Source organism: Hyperoodon ampullatus (assembly GCF_949752795.1).
Source record: "Hyperoodon ampullatus genome assembly, chromosome: X".
Classification (NCBI taxonomy): domain Eukaryota; kingdom Metazoa; phylum Chordata; class Mammalia; order Artiodactyla; family Ziphiidae; genus Hyperoodon; species Hyperoodon ampullatus.
The window spans coordinates 94,017,615-94,040,424 of NC_136913.1; the positions used below are offsets into that span (position 1 = coordinate 94,017,615).

Sequence of the window (22,810 nt, forward strand, 5' to 3'; positions counted from 1 at the left end):
GAGTGAAAGGAAAAATCAAGCTTTGGTGTTCTTACCTTATCTCCTTTTTGTCCATACGGTCCCAGAGGTCCTGGGGAGCCCCTTTCTCCTTTCAACCCTGATAAACCACTAGGGCCAGGAAATCCTTGAGGACCCACTGGACCTTGAATTCCAATTGGTCCTGGTCGCCCCTAAGATGGACAGAAGGAGTACGATTAGTCAACAGAGGACTTACCATCCCCGCTTCCCATTTTCCCATGCACAAAGAACACTGGCATCACTTCACTAAATAATTTTGGCTTAGAGACCTATGAAGCATGCCAAAGTTCCAGACACGGATCAGAACGGGCTATTTTAGGGGCTGCTAAGCTTATTTGGGTAGAACATATTTTATAAGCACATTTAATAAGATTCATGTGCACCAAGATCCTTCAACTTTGTACTTCTTAGGAGATTAGTTATTCAGGCTGGATAATATTGTCCTCTTCCTAGTTAATGCTAGGCCATCCATCAGGTTGTCAAAAGAGTGAAAGAACAGAACTCTGGAGAGCATCAGGACGTTTTCGAACCCATGTCCAAATGGCCAACCTCATGCTTGCAGTGAAGTCCGGAAATGGCTGTGCCTGGAGAACACTGCCTCGGTGGGCCAGAGGGAGGAGAACCCAGAAACCCACGGTTGACCAACCTATCAGCTTATCTTTGACGGCAGTTCCCAGAACCCCAGCACTGCAACTAGAAACAGACACTCACAGCGAACACACACACACTGTTTATTTGCTCCCTCTCTATGCCCCCGCGCCCCTGCCATCGGTACAGTGTTGAATGTGTAAAATCCAAGAAGCCTGAGAATATCCATTAAGTATCAATTATGATAGCAAGAGGGAGCAGCCTGAGGATTTTGAATGCCCTGGTGATAAAGTGTCTGTAACAATTAAGTCTGAGAGTTCAGGCTGACATTTTCAAGCTGACCGAGATAGAGAATTAACCCCAGTCGGTGCAACAGAGGCCGGCTAGTCTGTTTAGAACAAATCCCAGAAGGGACTGAATTTTCTTGGCAGAAAAATGAAAACCATTACTAATGTGCATTAACTCTCAGAGAACACAACACCATATCAGGTAGAAAGCCTATTTTCATAAACACTTCCATCTCTGCCCCTTAGCCCCTTTTACCGACTGTCCGCAATTTCCTACAAACCTGTGCAAAACTCTGAGAAAATTCCATTAAACATGCCCTTTAATATTCACCTTCAAGATTTACTTTTGAAAGGGCTGAGGACAGATGCTTTATGCAGTGGTTAGAGTCACGTACTGGAGACGCAAGTGGCTGCCAGCTATGCGGGGCCTTCAGACTAAAATTTCCAGTGTCAATCAGGCCCATGAAGACCTGGGACTCTAGCAAAGAAGTAAAATATGCTCTTCCCAAGGAGATGCAATTCTCTGTGGGTGCCACTCACCGATCAAACGTTCCCGACCCCTAACACGCAACCTACAGAGGGTGCTAGGCTGCACAATGCTTAACAGGCTTATTTCTGGGAATGATGGGGTGGGAGGTTAACTTTTACTTTTTATGCTCTTACCTCCTATTGGTTGGACTTCTGTTTACAATGATTCTCTTATTTATTACTCTTATAAATTTTCACTGTATATATACACACACACACACAACTAAAAAGTAAAAGAGCAACACTTAAAAAAATAGTGCTGGGTTGTGGTTGAGGATTAACAAAGAAGTCTAAAATGTGGGCCTAGCTTTCAAGACTAATGTACACAAAACCATTGCAAACAGTTCAAGTCCGGAATGGAGCAAAAGTGCTGCAGGAACACAAAGGCAGGGTTGGCCATGGAGGGTTTGTGGAATGCTTACATTCTGTCCATGGCTCAGGGGAGTCACGGGCCACACTGGAAAGGCTGAGTGGGCCCCAGCTGAAGTAGGCCTAGAAAGCAAGGCAGGGAAGTTGAAGACTTGATGTGGCAGGAAATAGGGAACCCTTAGAGGTTTGGGGACACAGGAGGGATGGGAGGAAGGCAGTGTTTCAGGGCTGAAACTCATCAACAAGTGTTCGGGAGAATCTGCACATGTGCGCGTGCACGCGCGTGCGCGTGTGTGTGTGTGTAAGCATGAGGCCAGGGCAGCCTGCCTGAGGCTGGAACAAGGGAGACAGATAAGAACCAGCTGTTGGGGGAGGAAAGGACTGGTTGGTGGGAGGATGGGAGGTACGATAGGTTTGCCAAGACCATGTTATTACTAGCAAAGGAGATGCAGTCAGGGCACTGAATGCTTGACCCAAATCTGAGCCCTGCCCAAAGCTTTCGCGCATCAAGGGAGGGGAGGTGAGAGCGTGATAAACCGTTGAACAGCTACTGAGAGGGCAGACTGTGGCGTGGCCCAATTCCCATCTTGCTCACATCACTAGAGCCCGAGCAGTGCCTGGTGTGGGCATAGGGGCTGGCACACTCCAGCCCTGGTCTCTTGCCTTTGTGAGTGCACACTCAGCAAGAATAAGCAAAGAGACATAGGAGTGAGGCAATTCTTGGGCTGCATTTAACAGGAAATCTGATTCCATCCAGAAAAGGCAGGCTTCCATGGCCCGCTCCCTTTCTCTTGGCTGGGAGGGCAGGCTGAATTTACCATAGCCACACAGATGACTCCTCCATTTCAGTCAGAGAGCTTAAAGTGAGTCTCTGAAAGAGCTCATGGACTCTTTGAATTCGAATTCTTTTTCCAAAGGGGCAATTGAAACGGTACCCCTTGGAGGAAGGTGTACTTCTGGGCTGGTCTCAGCTAGAAACCTCTCAGACAGAAGCAGGGCCTGCGGGATGTCTTAAGTCCTCTGAGGCGCTGTTGGCCCAGCACTTCCTCTTTATTGTGGTGCCAGGCCCTTCTGGAGCCTGCAGTCCTAGGATACGAGACAAGGAGGCTTCCTATCCACTGAGGTCCTCTCTTTCATACAGTGGCACAGAGCACCATGAACAGACGAAGATGGCAAAGAAAAAAATTGAGAGAGACATTTCTTTCTTGGGCTGTTCTGTCAGCCATCTCTAGCTATGCTTACTCTGTGCGTATAGCTGTATGATCTTTTCCCTCGTCTCCAATGCATAGGCTTTCTGTCACCATGTCCAGTGGACTGCTGACGCTTAATACTAAATCAATGATGAAGTGCTTTTTTTGGTTTGTTCGCTTGTTTTCTTCCAAAGAAGCTATCGGTGGCACTTTTCATAATGGCCAGCAGAGGGCAGTGTGAGAACATAGCGGCTACAGATAAGCAGGTGGGTGGGTGGGCCTCTCCCTCTCCCACTACAGAGAAAAAGAAATCAAACCAGTATCAGAGAAGTCACGGAATGTTGGAGCAAGAAGGGCCCTTAGAGACCGTTCCATCCAGGCTCTATTTTATACACAGGGGGAAAAAGGAGGCCGAGAGAACGGGAAGGACTTGTTTAGGTCACGTAGCTAGTGAGGAACCGCATGGGACTCAAACTAGACCACCCGTTGCCAGCGTGTGGCTCTCTCCCTGTTTGCCAGTGGCAGATGTCCTGGGGGGTCCTTGAGGCTGCCCCCCCTCACCCCAGGCCCGCCCCTGGGACTGTCCCCATCAGTAGGCTGCAGTAGCCAGATGCTCACACATCATTTCTCTCTTCCTAACTGATCATTTCACAGAACCAATCTGAAACATCATCACTGTTTGGACTGCTAGCAGAATTTCAATGGGCTTGGACCAATGCCCTGCCCTGATACATGTCATTTATTTTGGCAAATAGACCCAGACAGGGCAGAAGGGACTCCTCCAAGTCTTTCCAACAAGCTCTCCTGCCTCCATCTGCTTGGTATTTTAAATATGCACATCAGGGTCTAATTCTCAAGAGAGTGAGCTGGGACTTGAGCCTAAGGCCCAGGCTGGCTGCCTCCTGCTGACCACAGTGGGTTGGGGTCAGCGTGTAGTGGTTTTCTTTTAGATAATGCTTGGGACAACACTGCCTTTTTTTTAATATATATATACATTTACTTATTTATTTATTTTGGCCGTGTTGGGTCTTCGTTGCTGCACACTAGTTGCGGTGAGCGGGGGCTACTCTTCGTTGAGGTACACGGGCTTCTCACCACGGTGGCTTCTCTTGTTGTGGGGCACGGGCTCTAGGTGTGTGGGCTTCAGTAGTTGCCGCAGGCGGGCTCAGTAGTTGCGGCTCACAGGCTCAGTAGTTGTGGCTCGCGGGCTCTAGAGCGCAGGCTCAGTAGTTGTGGTGCACGGGCTTAGTTGTTCCGCGGCATGTGGGATCTTCCCGGACCAGGGCTCGAACCTGTGTCCCCTGCATTGGCAGGCGGATCCTTAACCACTGCACCACCAGGGAAGTCCCCACTGTGTAGTTTAATTTCACCTTCGATCAGACCACACCCGAGCCCCAGCCCCAGATAACTGGGGTAGCTGACCCAGAAATGGGCCTGCATATAAAGTAGTACACATATGCAGAAATAGCATCTAAGAACCTTAACAGCACATGTCTCCAACCAAGTAGAACTATGAAACTAAGAGGGGAATGACTTTTCATTACGAAGCCCATTTCTGCCTTTTTATCCCTCCCTCAAGGTTCCAGTGTCCTTGTCCCATAAAATTAAAATTTGTTCTTAAGGTAGAATCTGAAATTCATTCCCACTGAGGCATAAATGACTGACAACAACTTAGAGCTTTACTTCTCCCCAGGGGATTTGTATTTTAATGGAGAGCAAAGTGTTAAGCTAGGGGATGCAAATGATATTTATGAAGCACCGAAGGGAAAAGCTGTGTGCACAGGCTTTCTTAAGGATCTGGCTATACTGAAGGAGGTGGTGGAGTGCTGTTAGGTGGTATAATGGTGCAGGGTCTGGAGTAGGACAGACCTGGAGTCAGATCTTAGTGCCATTTAATAGCTATGTGACCTTGGGCAAGTGACTTAACCACTCTGAGTTTCTAAGGGCTCCAAGAAATAATAGCTCTAGTGTAGGGTTATTGGGAGCATTTGAGTCAGTGAATGTAACATACCTGGTAGATAGCATGAACGTATCTGTTTCCTCTCTTCTTTAAGGCATGTTTATGGTAAAATGGAGAAGTTATAATTGGGTACTTAATGCTCCTTCTCTTAAGTATAAGTGAGCAATGCACAGACAACATTGTGAAACTCTCTTTGGGGCAGAGATGTGTGCCCAAGAATGAATGGGCACTCCACATCTGGGAGAGTATTTCCCCTCTTAGCACTGATGTCCTGGATTTCTTGGGCACTCAGCTCTTCAGGGTCTGCTCATTCTCCTCAAAGGGACCTCATCTACAAGCTAATGACTCCCCAGTCTGAACCTCCAGACCAGATTCCTCTTCTCAGTGTGTCAGATCCTTATAGCCAATGGCTTACTAGACCTCTCCACCTGGATATTCCAACTCAAACTCAACAAGACTAAAGCTGAACCCATCATCTTTTCCCCAGCCTCATTCCCCAAACCAGATCCTTCCTCCTGAGATAATGGAACTAACTCTGTAAATAGCAGTCCATCTACAAAGCTGATAAAGCCAAAAACCCAAGGGTCCTCCATGACCTCTCTCTTTCCCTTATCTTCTACATCCAATTCACCAGCAAGGACTGTCAATTCCACCTTGAAAATATAACTGAAACCTGTCCATTTTTCTCTGCCTCTATGGTCTTAGTTTAGGACTTCCTTGTCTCTCCCCTAGGGTGGCGCCACAGCCTCCCAATTGGTCTGTCATTCTTCAGTCTAGCTTTAGTCTCTCCCAGCATCCTGCCTCAGGACCTTTGTACATGCCTTTGTTCTCCTGGCTAGCTCCTATTTATCATTCAGGCTCCAACTAAGATATCAGCTCTTCCAGGTAAACTTTCATGATTACCCCCCTCCACAGAATGGGCTAGATTGTCTATTTGTGTCCATACCCCCCCCCCACAAGAGATTGAACTCCTTGAAGACAGGGCCTGTGTCTTACTTCCCACTGAATCACTTGTGCTAACTACAGTGCCTCATACACAGTGGGTGCTCAGTAAATGTTTGCTGAATGGAGAAATGAACGAATGAGTACACGCACCAAGAAGCCAGAGGGCCAGGTATATCAGTATCTTCTTTGGAAGTCTGGATGGCTGCACTAGAGTACGAGCAAGAAACATCTGATCACAGAACAACAGAAAAGAGAGCTGCACCAGACTTAGGCAATCATCCAGTTCGGGATGGAGAAGTTGAAGCCCAGAAAGGGTAAGGGACTAACTCAAGTTCATACAGTATCACCTCTGGACACATCACAAGTGGAAGGGAGTGGATGGGACAGCAAGACCAGAGACAGGGAACCCAGTGAGGAGGTTGTGATCTCAGGGAGAGAAATAATGGTGACCTGAACTAGGTTCATGGCAGTGAAGACAGGGACAAGATGGATTTAAGAGATATTTCAGAGGCTAAAAATGATAGGACTTGATGCTAGATTGGAATTGGTGGGTAAGACAGGGAGGTGTGAAGGAGGACTCCCAAGTCTCTTGACTGGATGACCGAGTGGATCTCCTCATTGACATGAGGAAGCTTAGGGGAGGAAGTTTTGGGTGGAAGATGAGAGTTCACCTCTGGAGACGTGGGGATTAAGATACCTTCGGACCATCTTGGGAGATGTTCAGCACCTGTTTCTGTCACTAGACTGGAAAGTCTGAGAGGGCAGGGAGCTCAACTGACTTTGTTTGCCCCGGTATCTCTGAGAGATGCAGTGTCTGGTGTGCAGTAGACCCTCAAAACATAATTGTGTGGGAAAGGCACAATTGTGGAATGAATGAAAATATAGAATTAAATATGCACGTGGGAATCCTTGAGAAGGCCACTTCCAAGTCTCATTAGGGGCAAAATGAGATGAAAAGACTCTGCTGCCATCCCGAAATATCCCTTGCGGCCTTTCGGAAAAGGGGAGCAGAAATCCCTGACCTGCAGCCTAGGGACCAGGTGGCTTGAATTCTACAATTTGTCCCTACTTTTCAGCTGGAGTTCCCGTCTCAGCTATGAGGCCAGGGTGGAGGGGGTGTAGGAACTTAACAGATTCTGGCCTAAGGAGCTGGGATCCCTCCCTAGCCATGACATATGTGGTAAGAAGGAAACTAACGATGATACCCCCCAAGGGCAGATTACTTAAGAAACCTCAGAACACTATTCCTTTCACCATTCTTTTGGAGCATCACAATACACCTGTGAAGTAGGTGGAGGGCACCAAGCTACAAAGTGGTTAGCCAATGAGGCTTGCCAATTTCACACAGCTGGTCAGTGGCAGAGTGAATATCAGGGCCTCCCCATCAACTCTGTGCTCCTTCTATTGCGACAAACGGAAACAGCCATCCGTACAGCCCTACAATCCACTCTCCTAGTAACAGCACTAATGGGCTAGCGCTGTCTGCAGAAGTAAATAAGGGAGAAAGAACACCAGCAGGTGAAGAATAGGTCTAAAGTTGGCAGATAAAGACTCATATTATACAGATGTACAGATCCATTTTGTGGCCCAGGAAGCCCTGGTTCAGCTTGATAATGTTAGCAGCATCTACAATTTGCCAGCACAGCCAGTGACCCTTCCCATCTTCCAAAAAAAAAAAAATAGGTGATTGGTGTCTACCAAAGAACGAACCCCCAAAATTCTCAGTGTCTGCCATAGCTGAGAAGCAGTATCAGAGTCTCGCCCTCAACACCCAAATGAAAACACATTTATCTTCTAGTTCTTAAGCTATAATCAGTGTTTGAAGCAGCCAGCCCAGGCATGAAGACATGCATCTACATGTTTTGTTTGCAAAGACACACACACCCATCCCATTGGCTGTTGTCAGCATGTTTAAATTTTTGGAAAGACACCTCCCAGAGTGCTAACATTTAACTCTTGTTAGGCAAGGCTTTGCAGCCCTCCCTTCTACCTGTTTATTCACATTTCTCTTCTAAAACATAATAATAACCTTCTTTTCACCAAACACATACTAAGTGCCGTCTCATTTAACCTGTCTCCTTTAATCCTCTAAACAGCCCTAACAGGTGGGTATTAGCTGCATCTTACAGATGAGGAAACTGAAATATAGACAGCGTAAGGAATTTGCTTGAATTCACACAGTGAGCAACTGGTGAAGCCAATTTTGGTGATACCAAATCCTCTGCTTCTTCTACCAAGCTTATATTGCCTCTCTGCATTGAGTAATGCTCTGAAAGTATTAATAGAAACACAAACCCACTTGAAGAGGGGCAGTGAGAGCTACTGTGGGCAGAAAATATTTTCATTTTCATTGATACTGGAACAATTTATCTCAATTTCCCCAATCTTTTCACTGGAACAGGTACCATTTAATAGAAACTCGCTTAACAGAATTAAGTCATAAAAGGCACTTCAAGGGATAGCACATCCTAGACCTTAAAAAGATGGAAGATTCCTTCTTGTTCCACAATTAAAGTGGCCTTATTGATTGGTCTGTGGGCAATGGACAGTCTACTAGGTTCTCGTAGACAAATTCTGATGTGCTACGAGTTCCTAATGCTAGCATATTCAATTAGGGGTGGAAGGGGGAATACAGGCACAGTGTACTAATTTGATGATCATCGTGGTGAGCAGAAATTGGTAATTTTGTCTTTAAACATGTCATATTTTCCCTTGCTCTTGGGAAATGCTAATAATTGTTAAAATAGGATGAAGCAGAGATGTCTGCTAGATAGAGGCAAATAAGTTGATGAAGAATTTTCAGGTCTCCCTTTTCTCTATAACATGTTCTTAAAGCTACAACAGAAACCAGAAAAATCTCTTCTTTTGTGATAATAGTATAATTGGGATGGTCAAGAACCCCAAATCAAATGAAACTGGAAATATGACCAATAGTTGGCCACAAAAATAAAAACAGAACAACCAAACACCTCTGTAACCATTACAAATGGTTGAATGAGTCCCCGTAGCCCTTCAAATACACATGCAGACTATACAAAGAGCCCCACTGTACTATAAAGTGTGTGCTGAGATTCCAGACTGCATGAGAAAATAAATACAGTTCTATCTACTTAGGATGAATTTAACCTAAAACTAATACACACGTTAGAAAAATTTGAAATACTTAACTTACCATAATTTTGTTTTCGTTAGAATTTGAAGGGCAACTTGTGTATGATTTGATGGCACAAGTCTCTTAAGAAAGCCTTCTAGTAAACAGAAAATTTGCCTGTTTAAAGCAGAATCATAGGATTAAGTTTCTATTTCCTGCCCTCACTTTCTGACTGTGTGATCTTGAGAAAGCCAATTCATCTCTCGGCCTTAGTTTTCTCATCAGCAAAATGGGGATATTACTTGCCCTGCCTATTTCCTGAATTGCTTTGAGCATCAGTTGAGACAATGTATGTGAAAAGGGGTTGAGGGTTCATTCCATGGACTAAGCTTTGCTTTGGGGGAAAAAAAGCCCTAGTAACCAAACTCCCAGTGTTCAAAAACCCCTGTTTGCTGGGCTCATAGGGCTGTAAGCTCTTAAATAAATACAGGCTCACGAGGAGGAGATTTCAATGGACAAAAAATTGAATGAAACAAGGAGCAGAATGTAAAGCTGTGAAAGGTAGGAGCAAATTAACGGTCCAGCACAGGGTTGTCATTATAGTTTAGAAAGGATGTGGACCTACCCTCTTATCCTATTATTGTAGTTTAAAAATATGTGGTTTACAATGTTCATTGCAGCTCTATTTACAATAGCCAGGACATGGAAGCAACCTAAGTGTCCATAGACAGATGAATGGATAAACAAGATGTGGCACATATATACAATGGAATATTACTCAGCCATAAAAAGAAATGAAATTGAGTTATTTGTAGTGAGGTGGATGGACCTAGAGTCTGTCATACGGAGTGAAGTAAGTCAGAAAGAGGAAAACAAATACTGTATGCTAACAAATATATGTGGAATCTAAAAAAAAAAAAAAAAGGTCATGAAGAACCTAGGGGCAGGACAGGAATAAAGACTCAGACCTACTAGAGAATGGACTTGAGGACATGGGGAGGGGGAAGGGTAAGCTGGGACAAATTGAGAGAGTGGCATGGACATATATACACTCCCAAATGTAAAACTGATAGCTAGTGGGAAGCAGCCGCATAGCACGGGGAGATCAGCTCGGTGCTTTGTGACCACCTAGAGGGGTGGGATAGGGAGGGTGGGAGGGAGGGAGGGAGACGCAAGAGGGAAGAGATATGGGAGCATATGTATATGTATAGCTGATTCACTTTGTTATAAAGCAGAAACTAACACACCATTGTAAAGCAATTATACTCCAACAAAAATAAATAAATAAATAAATAAATGTGGTTTATTTTAAAACACATGGTTTAATTACAACCTGGAGCCAATCTTTTTTTTTTTTTTTCTGTTTTCTAGCAAAACATAGCCATGGTTTTATAATGAAAAAATCAAAGTGAAACAGGTCTTGCCAGAAATTCACTTTACAGCAATTTTTTGCTGTAGTGTACCTACTCCATTAGAAAAGGGATATTGTGGCATTTTTCTCTGACATAATAAATTACCCATCATTGATATACCACACAACCTTTGGTCCAATACTGAGCTGGTGTGAGCTGATTGCTTCTGGATCACTGTTGGCTTCCCCAAGTCTCTGGTGAGAAGCCCTCAAGTTTTGGGGGTGCAAGGTAACAGGGAGTAACCAATTACTGCTCCTTAAACAGAAGGAGAAAAAGGAGGATAGGATCAAAGAAATCTGCTAGGACCCTATTGCCAAAGAACTCAGGGAGCTCTGAAAGGGGAGGGGAGGGCAGGGGAGCGAGAGGAACAACTTACTCATATAGTCTCCCTGCTGTTCTCCTACAGGCCCACACCCCTGCATTCATTTAGAACCAGAGGAGCATTCATTTCCACACCCATGCAGATAAAGAGATAGGCATTCCAACCCCAATACACATGCCCGCAGGCACAGGAGTCTGCTAAAATGGTAGGGCTTGCTGGTACTCTGGCTTAGCCTACCCTACACCTCCCAGCCAGCCATGGATTTGAATTCAAGAAGATGGGATGACTTACAGCTCCCCCTGCCGGCTGTATGCAGTAGTCCCTATGGACAAGTCCAGTCATCCGCACAGAGGTGAACAGGCCAAAAAGGAGAGGGGAAGGGGATCTAGAGGGCGAGAAGCTCCACATTTCTGATATATTTTCCTTTTACGTGGTGGACAATGGGAAGCTGAGATGAAATCAAGCTCTGTGTGCAACAGGAAAGACAGGCTGTGCTGGCGGAGGCTGCTGCGGTATAGGTGACAAGTAGAAGCTCCAGAGCTATTAGTGGCATCAGAAACAAGCTACAATCTTGCTTTGGAGAGGCGCTTCAGATTTCAATTGTGTTTGCACATCCACGACTCCATTGAATGTTCAGAATATCCCCATCCTCAAAGTACTAGAGAAGTAACTGAGCCCAGACGTGAATTAACTTGTCCGTGGCCACACAGCTTCTGAGCAGCAGAGCCAGACCTTCTTAGTCCCAGTCTGGTGCTTTTTCTGCTACTCCCTTTATAAAGAGACAGGTCAATTCTGGGTCCCAAATTCCCAAAAAATGTCATGTAACTCCACCCAAAGCCCTGGATCTGGAGCTTATTGAATCCTTTTGACTCTTCCCTTCATCCGTCTTGCTGCCCATTGGCACACTTATTAACCAATTAAGTAGATGCACAAAGGACAGAGAACTCAAGTCAATCTACATTGTCCCTTCATAACTCATCAATTGAGAAAACAGTTGTGGAGAGCCTACTGTGCGCCAGCCATGGTGCCACATGTTGGGAGCGCATAGATGAAAGTAACACAGTCCCTGCCCTTGAGGCGCTCTCAGTCCAGGTCAGAGAGACTAGTTATGTACACACATCAATATACCATAAGGCAGAGGAAGGCAGAAGGGATAGGATTCTGAACCCAAGGGCCGTCGATAGATCTGTCTTGAAGATAGAGGAGCACATTTTATCCCTCCAAACTAGAGAGTGGAGAAGGATGCATGAAGAAAAGGAGCCAGGAGATGAGTTTTGGTAAGAAAGAGGGAAGTAGAGAAAGTCCATTTCAACCTGACCTCAGTTTTCTCAATAAATGTAGGAAGTGAGGTTGCAGGTAGAGAGTGAGGATATTTGAGGTTGAGGACGACTGGCAAAGGGCGGGGAGGAGATGCTGTGGAGGCCATGGCAGGAAGTCAATTGTTAGAAAAGTGTGAAGGGCTGCCAAGCAGCTCTGAGGGCTCTGCGGACACTAGAGAACGTACTTTTGTTGGGGAAGCTTCCTCAAACTGTACTTGGCAGCCCTGGCAAAGCAGGTAGCGGGGTTTTCCAGGGTTGGATGCTGGCACATACATCAGAAGTAGTGGGGGTGAGGGAGACGGGTGGGTCCAACAGGAGGATATGAAAGCACTGTTGACACAGCTGATCTTGGGGGCCAGGCTGGAGAGTGAGCCGGAGGGGAGCTAGTCATTCCTGATAAACAGATGACTTCCTAGACCATTTGGGTCTGGCTCAAAGAGAGAAGGCTGGACTAGCTATAGCTAGGAACTATGCACATCATTTAGTACTTGAGTCAAGGCTGTCAAGACAAATCTGGAGTCAGAGAGAACAACCTGGTGATCCAGATGTGGAGAAATCCACCAGACCATTAGCGATGTCACACCACATCTGCACGACCTTGGTGTAGTATCCAATTCAAAGGGAGATGGTTTGGGCTGATGCAAAGATAATGGTGCCAATGCCCAGGGAAGAGTCAATGGCATGTGTGGGTTGGGAAGCAGGTAGCTCCCATGTTCACAGTTCACTGAAGACATGTTTTGTCTGAGTTCTTGGTCCTCTATACCTTCTCCACTGCCACAGTGTCATTTACATTTTTGTTATACTTCACTCTGCCCAACTATTCCCTTAGAGATAGGAGAAATGAAAGCACTTTAAACAGCTTAAAACAATAATCTGGTTCCCAGAGAAAGCAGAGTTAGGGATAAATCAGGAGGGGATTCTGAGAGGAATCCAGGTGGAAAATTGGGGAGGGAGGAAGCAGCAGCTGGAAAAGAAAGCAAAAGGAGCCAAACCCTAGGACCTGGGGGACAAAAGATATGAAAACGGAGCTGGCCTGTCCAGGGGCCTGGCCCGGGGAGGTTATCTGGGCAAGAGGCCCCATGGCCCCCCCTTACCTCTCCATCCATCACCACTTTTTTCATTCTCTGGTTTTATGAGGATTTTAAAAGCTTTTAGATCTGGTGCTGGCAATCTTTCAGAAAAAGTTAACAGAGAATTCTGCAGAGATAAAGTCCCCGGTGAAGCCTGTAGCCAAGAGTAGCAACAATTGTCCCCTAAAGCTGAGTGGTAAACAGACCTTCAAGTGCTTTCCCCTTCAAGGCTTTGAGTGCTGCAGGTCCTTTGGCCTAAGAACCTAGCAGCTAATCACTTCTCTCAACTTGCTGACTGACAAAGAGAGGTTTCTTTGTTAGTCTAGTTTCAACCAGTCTCTGGAACCCAGCAGAAGGAAAAAAAAGTGAGGAGGTGTAAAAGGGGGGCAGGGGAAAGCTCTAGTAAGTCATCTGGGAGAGGGACGCTCTCCCAAAGGCAAAACAAAGGAGCATGATTAGGGGAAAGGTGGAAATCAAGGTACAGCAAGGCTAGCTTTCAATGAGCATGGCCAGGTAGGCTGCTCCAGGGCTCAGAGGAACCCTCCTATCCCTTGAGACCCTACTCCTGTTAACTACCCTCTCTTCCCTTTCTGTCTTCTAGACTGGTTGCTTTCTGTTGGTCTTCAAGATGTGCTCTCATCTGCTTGATGCTAAAAAAATAAAGAAAAATCTTTCCTCTGCTGCTCTGACCACTCCATCTCTCCATCACCCTTCCAGAACAAACCTCTTGATAGACATCACTCATTGCTGCCACTCTTCCTCTCCTACCACTCTCCCCACCCCCAGGCCATCTGGGCCGACCAACTCTTCTGTCTCGAAAGTCCTCTCTGGAAAGTAACCAGTGATCCCTGCTAAATTCGAATCCCATAGGCCTTCTCTGCAGCTTTTGTCATTGCTAAGCACTCGTTTCCCTTCTGAAACCCTCTCCTTGGCTTTCATTGCTCTATACGCTGGACTCTCTAGTCTTTTATCATGTCGCCATCTTCTTTACTGGTCCCTTCTATTCTGCCCAGAGGCTCTTGCCTGTCTCTTGGTGATTTCATCCACCACCTACAGCTTCTACCACCTCCTCTATAAAGATGAGGCATCGCTCTAATTTATTTCTCAGGTCCTGTCAATTTCCCAAGTCCATGTCCACAGCACTATTATTGGTCCCCTTAGGGACCAATATCAAAGTTTATCTCAGTCCCTCATTAGCTCTCCCGTGGATAATGACAATAGCCTCTGGCGTCCTCTCTGTGTCCAGTCAAACATTGCCACAATCTAACACTCTGGACAGTAATCTTCCTAAGTCTGATCCTATTGCTCCTCCGCTCAAAACTGTAAATCACTCCCCATTACTTTTGCAGCTAAACCCGTACTCCTTAACTGGGCATTGATGGCCCTTCATTCAGTTCCCACCTGTTTTTGCAGGCTTATTTTTCCCCTTAACACCCTTACCTGCCCTAGACTCCAAGTATAACAGTCTCCTCGCTGATTCTTAAATCCACACTGTACTCTCTCTCACCCCTGGGCTTCCAACCAAGAGGTTTCCTTGCCAAAAATACCCTTCTCTTCCAGAACTCTCTACCAAGGTTCTAACCATCCTTCAAAGTTCAACTCAAATCTGACCTCTTCCAAAAAGACTTCTCATATTTCCCTGCTTGGAGTTAACGTCTCCTTTTTCTAACACTTGAAACAACTTTTTTTGGTTTGGAATTCAGCTATAGAGAGCTGGATTAGTCACACCCCTCAGTTCATGGCAAAATAGAATCATTAGTCCATATAAGGCCCCTCCTTTTATTTTTAAATTTTCCTTCATCCAAATCTCCACTCTCATTCTTGTCCCCTCACAGGAAATTTCTCAAATGTATTTGATGTCAGTCCAAGATATCCATCTATATCTAGATCTACACCTACACCTACGTGTACATCACCTACATCCACATCTATAACTGTCTCCTACCTTTGGTGTGTATGTGTGTTTTTTTTTTTTTTTTGCGGTACATGGGCCTCTCACTCTTGTGGCCTCTCCCGTCGTGGAGCACAGGCTCCGGACGCACAGGCTCAGCAGCCATGGCTCACGGGCCCAGCCACTCTGTGGCATGTGGGATCCTCCCGGACTGGGGCACGAACCCATGTTCCCTGCATCAGCAGGCGGACTCTCAACCACTGCGCCATGAGGGAAGCCCTGTATGTGTGTATTTAAATTCAAGCAAATGTCACTGGGCTATATAGAGATCATTCTATTTCTCCTTTCATGACAATGTTTTTAAGATCTATGTTGGTATTTGCTCCTAATCCTTGTTAGTATGCATAGTATGCATTCAGCTTGCTTTCTATGTATATTCCCTCACTGATGGACAACCTAGTTTGCAGCCAATCCCTTAACACAAATGATTCTGTGATAAACAAATGATTCTATGATAAATATCTTCATAAGGATTCCATTTTAGAACTATGAAGAAGTTGGCCAGGATATATACTCAGGAGTGAGGTTGCTGGGTTGTAGGAATATATACATAGCTACCATCAAAAAGTGCCACCATATTGCTCTTCAAAAAGCTATTCCAGTTTACACTCCCACCAGCAATGCAAGAGAATTCCTTTTGCCCCCCACATGCTCACAAACGTTTGGTGTTATCTGACTTTTTAATTTTTGTCAATTGGATGAGTACAACTTGTTCTCTGTTATTTTAATTTGCATTTCTCTGAATACTAGAGAGATCGATCATCTCTTCATATGCCTGTTAGCCAATACAGTTTTCCCTTCTGTGAGCTGTCCATACTGTAAATGTGCTTTGCCCATTTGTCTATTGTGTTTTCTGCCTTTTTCTTGATAAGTTACCAGAGTCCCCCGGACATTCTAGATATCAATGCCTTGTCAGTTTTAGACATTGCAAATACCTTCAAGTCTATCATCTGTCTGTTAACTTTGTCTATGGTGTCCTTTCATTGAATTGAAAATCTTAGGTTTGTTGTAGTAAAATTCATGACTTTTTTGACCTTATGTTTTGGACTTTGGGGTCTTACTTATGAAGTCCTATACCATTTCAAACTATAAAGAAATTGTACATTTATAGTTTTACCTTTCACATTTAGGCTTCTAATCGACTTGGAAGTCACCTTGGTAGGTGATGTGAAGTAGTGATGCAACTTCATTTTTCTCCATATGGCAGTGCTTCTCAATCTTTTCGATGTCATGGCGTAGAGAGTATATGGTAGTATGTGCCAAGCATAATGTGGTAAATGGATGGGGCTGCTCATAGCCAGAGATGGAGGCCACCGGAGCTCTGGCCACTTTAGGTCCTGCCTGGCCATCCTAAGGGTCAAGGGGATCAATAGCTCTACACCTCTATAACCCATTTGTGGCTTTCAGTATGACACACTGATTGGGAAGTTTTGCCACATGGTGACCCACTCCTTCCAATACCAAACGATCCATCCTTCCCTTGCTGCGAAATTGCGTTGTACTTATTATCATCTGTTTCTGTGCTCTATGTTCTATTCCTATGGTTTATTGACAGTCCTACAGTTTATGATGATGATGATGATGATGTCTCAAACTGTAGAAGAGCACGTCTCTCATCTGTTCTTTTTCAAAATTGACTTAGATATTCATAGACATTTATTCTTCTGTATACATTTTAGAATAAGTTTTTCAAGTTACTTAAAACATCCTGCTGGTATTTTGATGGGAATGGCACTGAATTGATAGATTTGGGGAAAATTGACATCTTTACAATGATAAGTCATCCCATCTGCCAACACGGTATATCCCACCATTTATTCAGGTCATTTATGTTTCATTAATGGAATTCAAAATTTTTATCTGGAAAATGTCTGATATACTTTTTGTTAGATGAACTACTAACAAAAAAATGTTACAGGTTTTCTTTTTGTTGTTATCGTGAATGGTAATTTTCCATACAGAACTTTGCACCTCTACTGTATATTCAGAGTGTGCATTGAACAACTAGAATTCTATGTCTAAGGGTCTGTTTCTCTAACCAGACTTGGATCATCTAAAAATGGGACTTTGCTTCACCTTTTTTTCCACTACTGTGCTTTGCCATAGTAGGTGCTCACTTAATATTGGTTGAACTGAATTGAGGGGTCTGTGAAGTACTGCAGAATGTTTTAGAAACTACCATCCATGTAATTTTCTGACAAAAATGCCATGTGATTCTCATTTAAAAATAAATAGCTATGTTACTTCAAATTAGATATTGGAGGAAAGCGAGGGAAGGAGAAAAAGAGATTAACTAATGCAGAGATTTTTTAAAATTAATTTTTGTTGGAGTATAGTTGCTTTACAATGCTGTGTTAGTTTCTACTCTACAGCAAAGTGAATCAGCTATATGTATACATATATCCCCTCTTTTTTGGGTTTCCTTCCCATTTAGGTCACCACAGAGCACTGAGTAGAGTTCCCTGAGCTATACAGTACGTTCTCATTAGTTATCTATTTTATACATAGTATCAATAGTGTATATATGTCAATCCCAATCTCCCAATTCATCCCACCCTCACCCCCTTTCCCCCCTTGCTGTCCATACATTTGTTCTCTACATCTGTGTCTCTATTTCTGCTTTGCAAATAAGGTCGTCTATACCATTTTTCTAGATTCCACACATATGCATTAATATATGATATTTGTTTTTCTTAATGTGGAATTTTGACTTTTGAACCATGTTATTGTTTTGCCTATCCCCAAATTATGTTAAATTATGAAAGGTGGAGGGGGAAGGATCTCTGAAATTGAATATAAACAATAACAAATGAGTAATTGTGGTGGGTAATAAATGGGAGGGGACATATGGGGGACTTCTGGGGTGAGGATGATGTTTTATATTTTGATCTGATTGTTAACATGGGTGTGTTAACTTTGTAAAAATTCTTTGTGCTGTACACTTATGATTTGACTACACTGTATATTAAATGTAATTTAAAATTTGTTGTAGTATATATAATATATAATTTAAAAGCTGTGAAAAATAAAAGTGAGACATGATAGGAGGTTCACATGTAATATAAATGCATATAAAACACAATATAGTATCTGCACATAAATAATAACACCCAGCATTCACTGTATGTCAGGCCCGTGCTAAGCACCTCATAAGGATGCTCTTATTTAATGCTCAGAAAGTCTTATGAAGGAGGTACCATTATCATACACACTTTCTATATAAGGAAAATGAGACAAAGAGAGGTTAAATAACTAGCCATAGTCATACAGTTGGAAAGTGGGAGAAGCCCTATTCAAATTCAGGCTTCCACACTCTTAACTATTATGCTGAACTGACATTCAGCAAATAGTACTATTAAGAGCCTCTGTGAGATACATAGAAGTAATGAATTAACTTTTTACAGCTTGGAGCCCTGAAGGAAAAGTGCCCTCTGACCAAGTTATTTGCAGAGGACCATATCATGGTGAGGGGTGCTCTGTTGACCCTCAGCTGCCATCATTTCTAAGGGGCTTGACCTGAAAGCTCTGGAGAAGAAAAGGATTCTAGCTCTTGTTGTCTCCTGTCAGATTGCTCTACTGGTCTTTCCTACATCCTTTCCAAAATGATGCATCAGACTAGAAACAATTTTTAATATTTTAGTAACCTGTTTTGGGGAATAATCTTAGATCTATAGAGAAGTTGCCAGGGTAGCAAAGAGTTCTCATATACTCCACACATCCATCACCTGATTTCCCCTTATGTTCACATCTTACATAACTATTGTGCATTTATCACAACCAAGAAAATAACATTGATATGAGACTGTTAACAAAACTCCATTCTTCATTCAGATTTCATCAGTTTTTATCCTAATGCCCTTTTTCTGTTCCAGGATCCAAACCAAGACACATCACTGCATTTAGTAAAATGCATTATTTTTTAAAATTGTGGTAAAATGCATGACATAAAGATGTACCATTTCAACCAATTTTGTGTACAGTTCTGCGGCATTAAGTACATTCACGTTGCTGTGCAAACATCGCGACCAACCATCTCTAGAACTTCTTCATCTTCCCCAACTGAAACTAGTAAAATGCATTTTTACAACAACAAAGAAAACCTTATTGCCCAGAGTAGCTGACATCAAAGAAAAACAATACCACCATGCAATTAATGACGAGGCTGTAACAAGACCAGACAAAGAGGTTGATTTTTGTGGAAACCATGGAAACCACTAAGTATGAGCAGTACATATAGGAAACATCTAGATTGGGTTAGTGGTATGCCCTCTTAATAATCAAAACCTTTGGCAATAATAAGCTGAACAAGCCAACTGGGTGAAATTCATAGCCTGAAAAAGAGGCTGCAAATGGTTTTGAGACAAGATAATTCTGTGAAACCGATCCAATAGCAAAAACATCACCAGGAAGAAAGAGGGGACTGCACTCCTGTTTTCAGAAGAGAACCTCAAACTGGTCACTTCACTCACATTGTTGGCAGTTACCCAGCAATGCGCATGGCACCTGAGTGAGTGATCAGACCCCAGCAGACCACCTCGTACTCTGTACCATGCAGCAATTGTCTGAAGACTGCCCAGCCAACCATCTGGTATCGGAGATAATCCTATAGTTTGTAAAGGGCTCACATAGCTATTGTTGCAAATATTTGACTGCATAAGGAAGGAGGAAGATGCTTTAGAGTAGAAACGTGTTAGATGCTCTCAATCAGTGCTTCTGAAAATGAACCGTGCATACGGATTACCTGGGCATCCTGTTCAAATTCAGGTTCTGGTTCCGGAGGTCAGAGGTAAGACCCAAGATGCTGCTTTTCTAACAAGCTCCCAGGTGATGTTGATGCTACTGATCTGTGGGCTGCTCTAAATTAGTAGTTCTCAGCTTGGCTGCATATTGGAATCACCTGGAGGGCTTTAAGAACTACTGATGCCTGGGTCTCATTCTCAGAGAGTCTGATCTAATTAATTGGTTTAGGGTATCCAGTGGGCTGAATTGCGTTCTCCTAAAATTCATAATGAAGCCTACACGCCCACCGCCCCATAATTATACTGGAGAAACAGGCTTAAGGAGGTGATTAAAGTTAAACGAGGTCATAAGGATGGAGCCCTGATCAGAAAGAACTGGTGCCCTTATAAGAAGAGGAGACACCAGAGTTCTCTCTCCACCATGTGAGGACACAGTGAGAAGGAGGCCATCTGCAAGCCAGGAAGAGAGCTCTCACCAAAACCCAACCATGCTGGCTCCCCGATCTTGGACTTCCAGCCTCCAGAACTGTAATCAAATTTCTGTTGTTGAAGCCACAGCAATGATATTTTATTATGATAGCCCAAGCTAAGACAGGGTGTGGCCTGGCCACTGGGAGTTGAAAAAGCTCCCCACATGATTCTAATGTGCAACCAAAGCTGGGAGCCTCTGCTTTACATAGTAGTTGAAGTGAATGCAGTGTCAAAGTTGCATCACCCTTGCACCTGTGTGAACACAAAAGCTACCACATGTGTTTGGAGAAACATCAACCTACATCCCCGCTTCATCGCAGGATAGACACGAGCCCCCTTCCTGCTCAAACAACTTAGTCCTATACATCAAACACATGAATGTCCTCCCCCAAAGTTGGGGCAGCTTATGTGACATTTAATGAAATGACAGCTGCCATATTTTCTCTTTTAGTTCTCTTCAGAAGAACGGCAAAGTTATGATCTGTATTTTCTGTTTGTGGACTTAACTAAGACAGGTGATCCCCTTGTCTGAGTGGGCATACGGGAAGCCCTGTGAAAAATGGGCTCTTCAGATGTGTTCATCAACGTTTTTTGCTTCCTTCATGGGAGAATGAGAAGTGAGCTATCAAACACTCTTCTCTGATTACACCAAACAGGGCTCCGTTGCCACAATGTGTTATTCAGTGTTCACTTTTAAGCAACATTCTCAGAGTTACAGTGCTTAGAATCAACATTGAGTTTGGTCAGAGAAGATTTAATTTGAAAGAATTTTACAGCAAAATCAAAGGGTTGAGAGAATCAGAGTCTCTTGTTGGTCATCGTTGTATCGTTGGTCACTGATCATAAAAACATGCAACTGTGAGTTCAGTTTGCTTAGGCTCTGCTTCTCTTTGAGCTGTCCAGTAATGCCACAGTTCCTCAAGTCCCAGGCCCAGGGCACCTGGAAACACACACCTGAGCATCTGACCTGCCGAATGGCATAGCTATTGACCAACTGATCTACAGGGTAGCCCCTAATCATGGAACTTGCACTGTATTGTTGCGAGGGTTTAACAAGAATCTTCAATGGGAAAGTGCTTTGAAAAAGGATTCAGTACTAGGTGAATATGATCAGAGCATGGTGATTAGACCTTGCGAATGAGTGTGCTGAAGGCTGGTTCGACTGTCCTAACCTGCAGGCTGGTTCAACTATCCTGACCAACACTCCTTTTCCACATACAGATCATCAAGAAATAATAATGAAAGTTCCTAACGGCTTCCCTGGGTTCACGTTTTTGCTAGTTAGCTCCAGGCACTCATCCAAAAATGAGCCAGCTCGGACAGCCATGGAGCTGGGTTTTGACCCAAAGCAAAAAGACGTCTGTCTTTAGACACCACTTCGGGTGTCCCCTTGGCCCATTAGCAGATGGTTAAAAAAAAAAAGGCATTCCTGGGGAACCATCATGTACTACAAAATACAGGACTCTCACACATTTTCTCCCAACCTGCTTGGCAGAAGTAGGGTCTTCTTTAAATTATCAGAGAGAGAAGTTTGCTGGGGGTAAAATCACTCCATCAGTACACATGACAATAATGAAACTCACAAATTCTCCCAACGAGCTTAAAAGAAGATTCTTTTAACAGAAAGGTGTGTGTGTGTGTGTGCATCCGTCAGTCCCCACGTGCATAAACAAACAGGTCAGTCCGATAACACTCCAAAAGCCTTGGTCCAAGAAGCCTCCTTCACCAGTCTGCATTTTGCTCCTTGCTACCTTTGGACTCTTCCAACAGAAGGCTCGCTGCTGTGAGATGTTTACTTGTCATTAATTAGCTTAATTAAATGGTATACTGAGCAGAGGGAACACCGTGTTATTGTAAGGATTCACAAGAGTCCCATGGAAGGAACTCCAGGCCCAGTGGGTGAGACTGAAAAGCTGTACATGCCCGAAACTTCTCCCATCCACCCCTAAAAAGCTGTGGCTTATTGGCCATTGTCGTCTGTATTTAGCAAAGCAAAAGCTCCAGACAGCTGAGCTCAGGGTGAAAGTGACTATCTGCCCTAGTCACACAGAGAGGACAGAGGGTTGCCTGTGAAATTAGCTTTAGTGGTCATCTCCACATGAGCCACTTCAAAAGATGGCACCAACTACATATTTCAATATGTAGGTGGTATTAGCGAGCAAGCCTTGCACCCTATATAGTCAGGCCACTCAAGATGGCTGTTCTCTTGCTCTTTGTACATCCCCTGCCCGACCAGTTCCTGCCTCACCTACACCCTACTCACAAGAATGTGCTTGCCCCCTGCCCTAGCTAGTGATTGTTCGAATCCTTAGGCTCGAATGGCTCCACCTGCTATTTTATTAAAGAGAAACATCAGCCCTCTTGATGGTCATTAACCTCAGGCTGTGCCCAAGCTGCTGGTTTCCCTGGTAACTGATGAGCCAACCTGACATAATTCCCCCTATTAATGGTAGCTGCCTTCTCCCCCAGGAGTGAGGATGACTGCCATGTCTTGCCTGCCATCCACAGTGGGGGGGTGTCACTCCAGGCCCTTTTATTGAGGACGTGTAA

General features: G+C 44.1%; 1 protein-coding gene across 1 annotated transcript in view; it reads right to left on the reverse strand.

The window, feature by feature from the left end:
- COL4A6 (collagen type IV alpha 6 chain) overlaps nt 1-22,810 on the reverse strand; it is a gene marked incomplete at both ends in the record, with an annotated part of 287,744 nt that overhangs the window by 70,032 nt on the left and 194,902 nt on the right. The window contains one exon of the mRNA XM_079728096.1: nt 36-170. Within this exon, the coding sequence (XP_079584222.1) occupies nt 36-170 (135 nt within the window). The remainder of the gene's footprint in view (nt 1-35; nt 171-22,810) is intronic.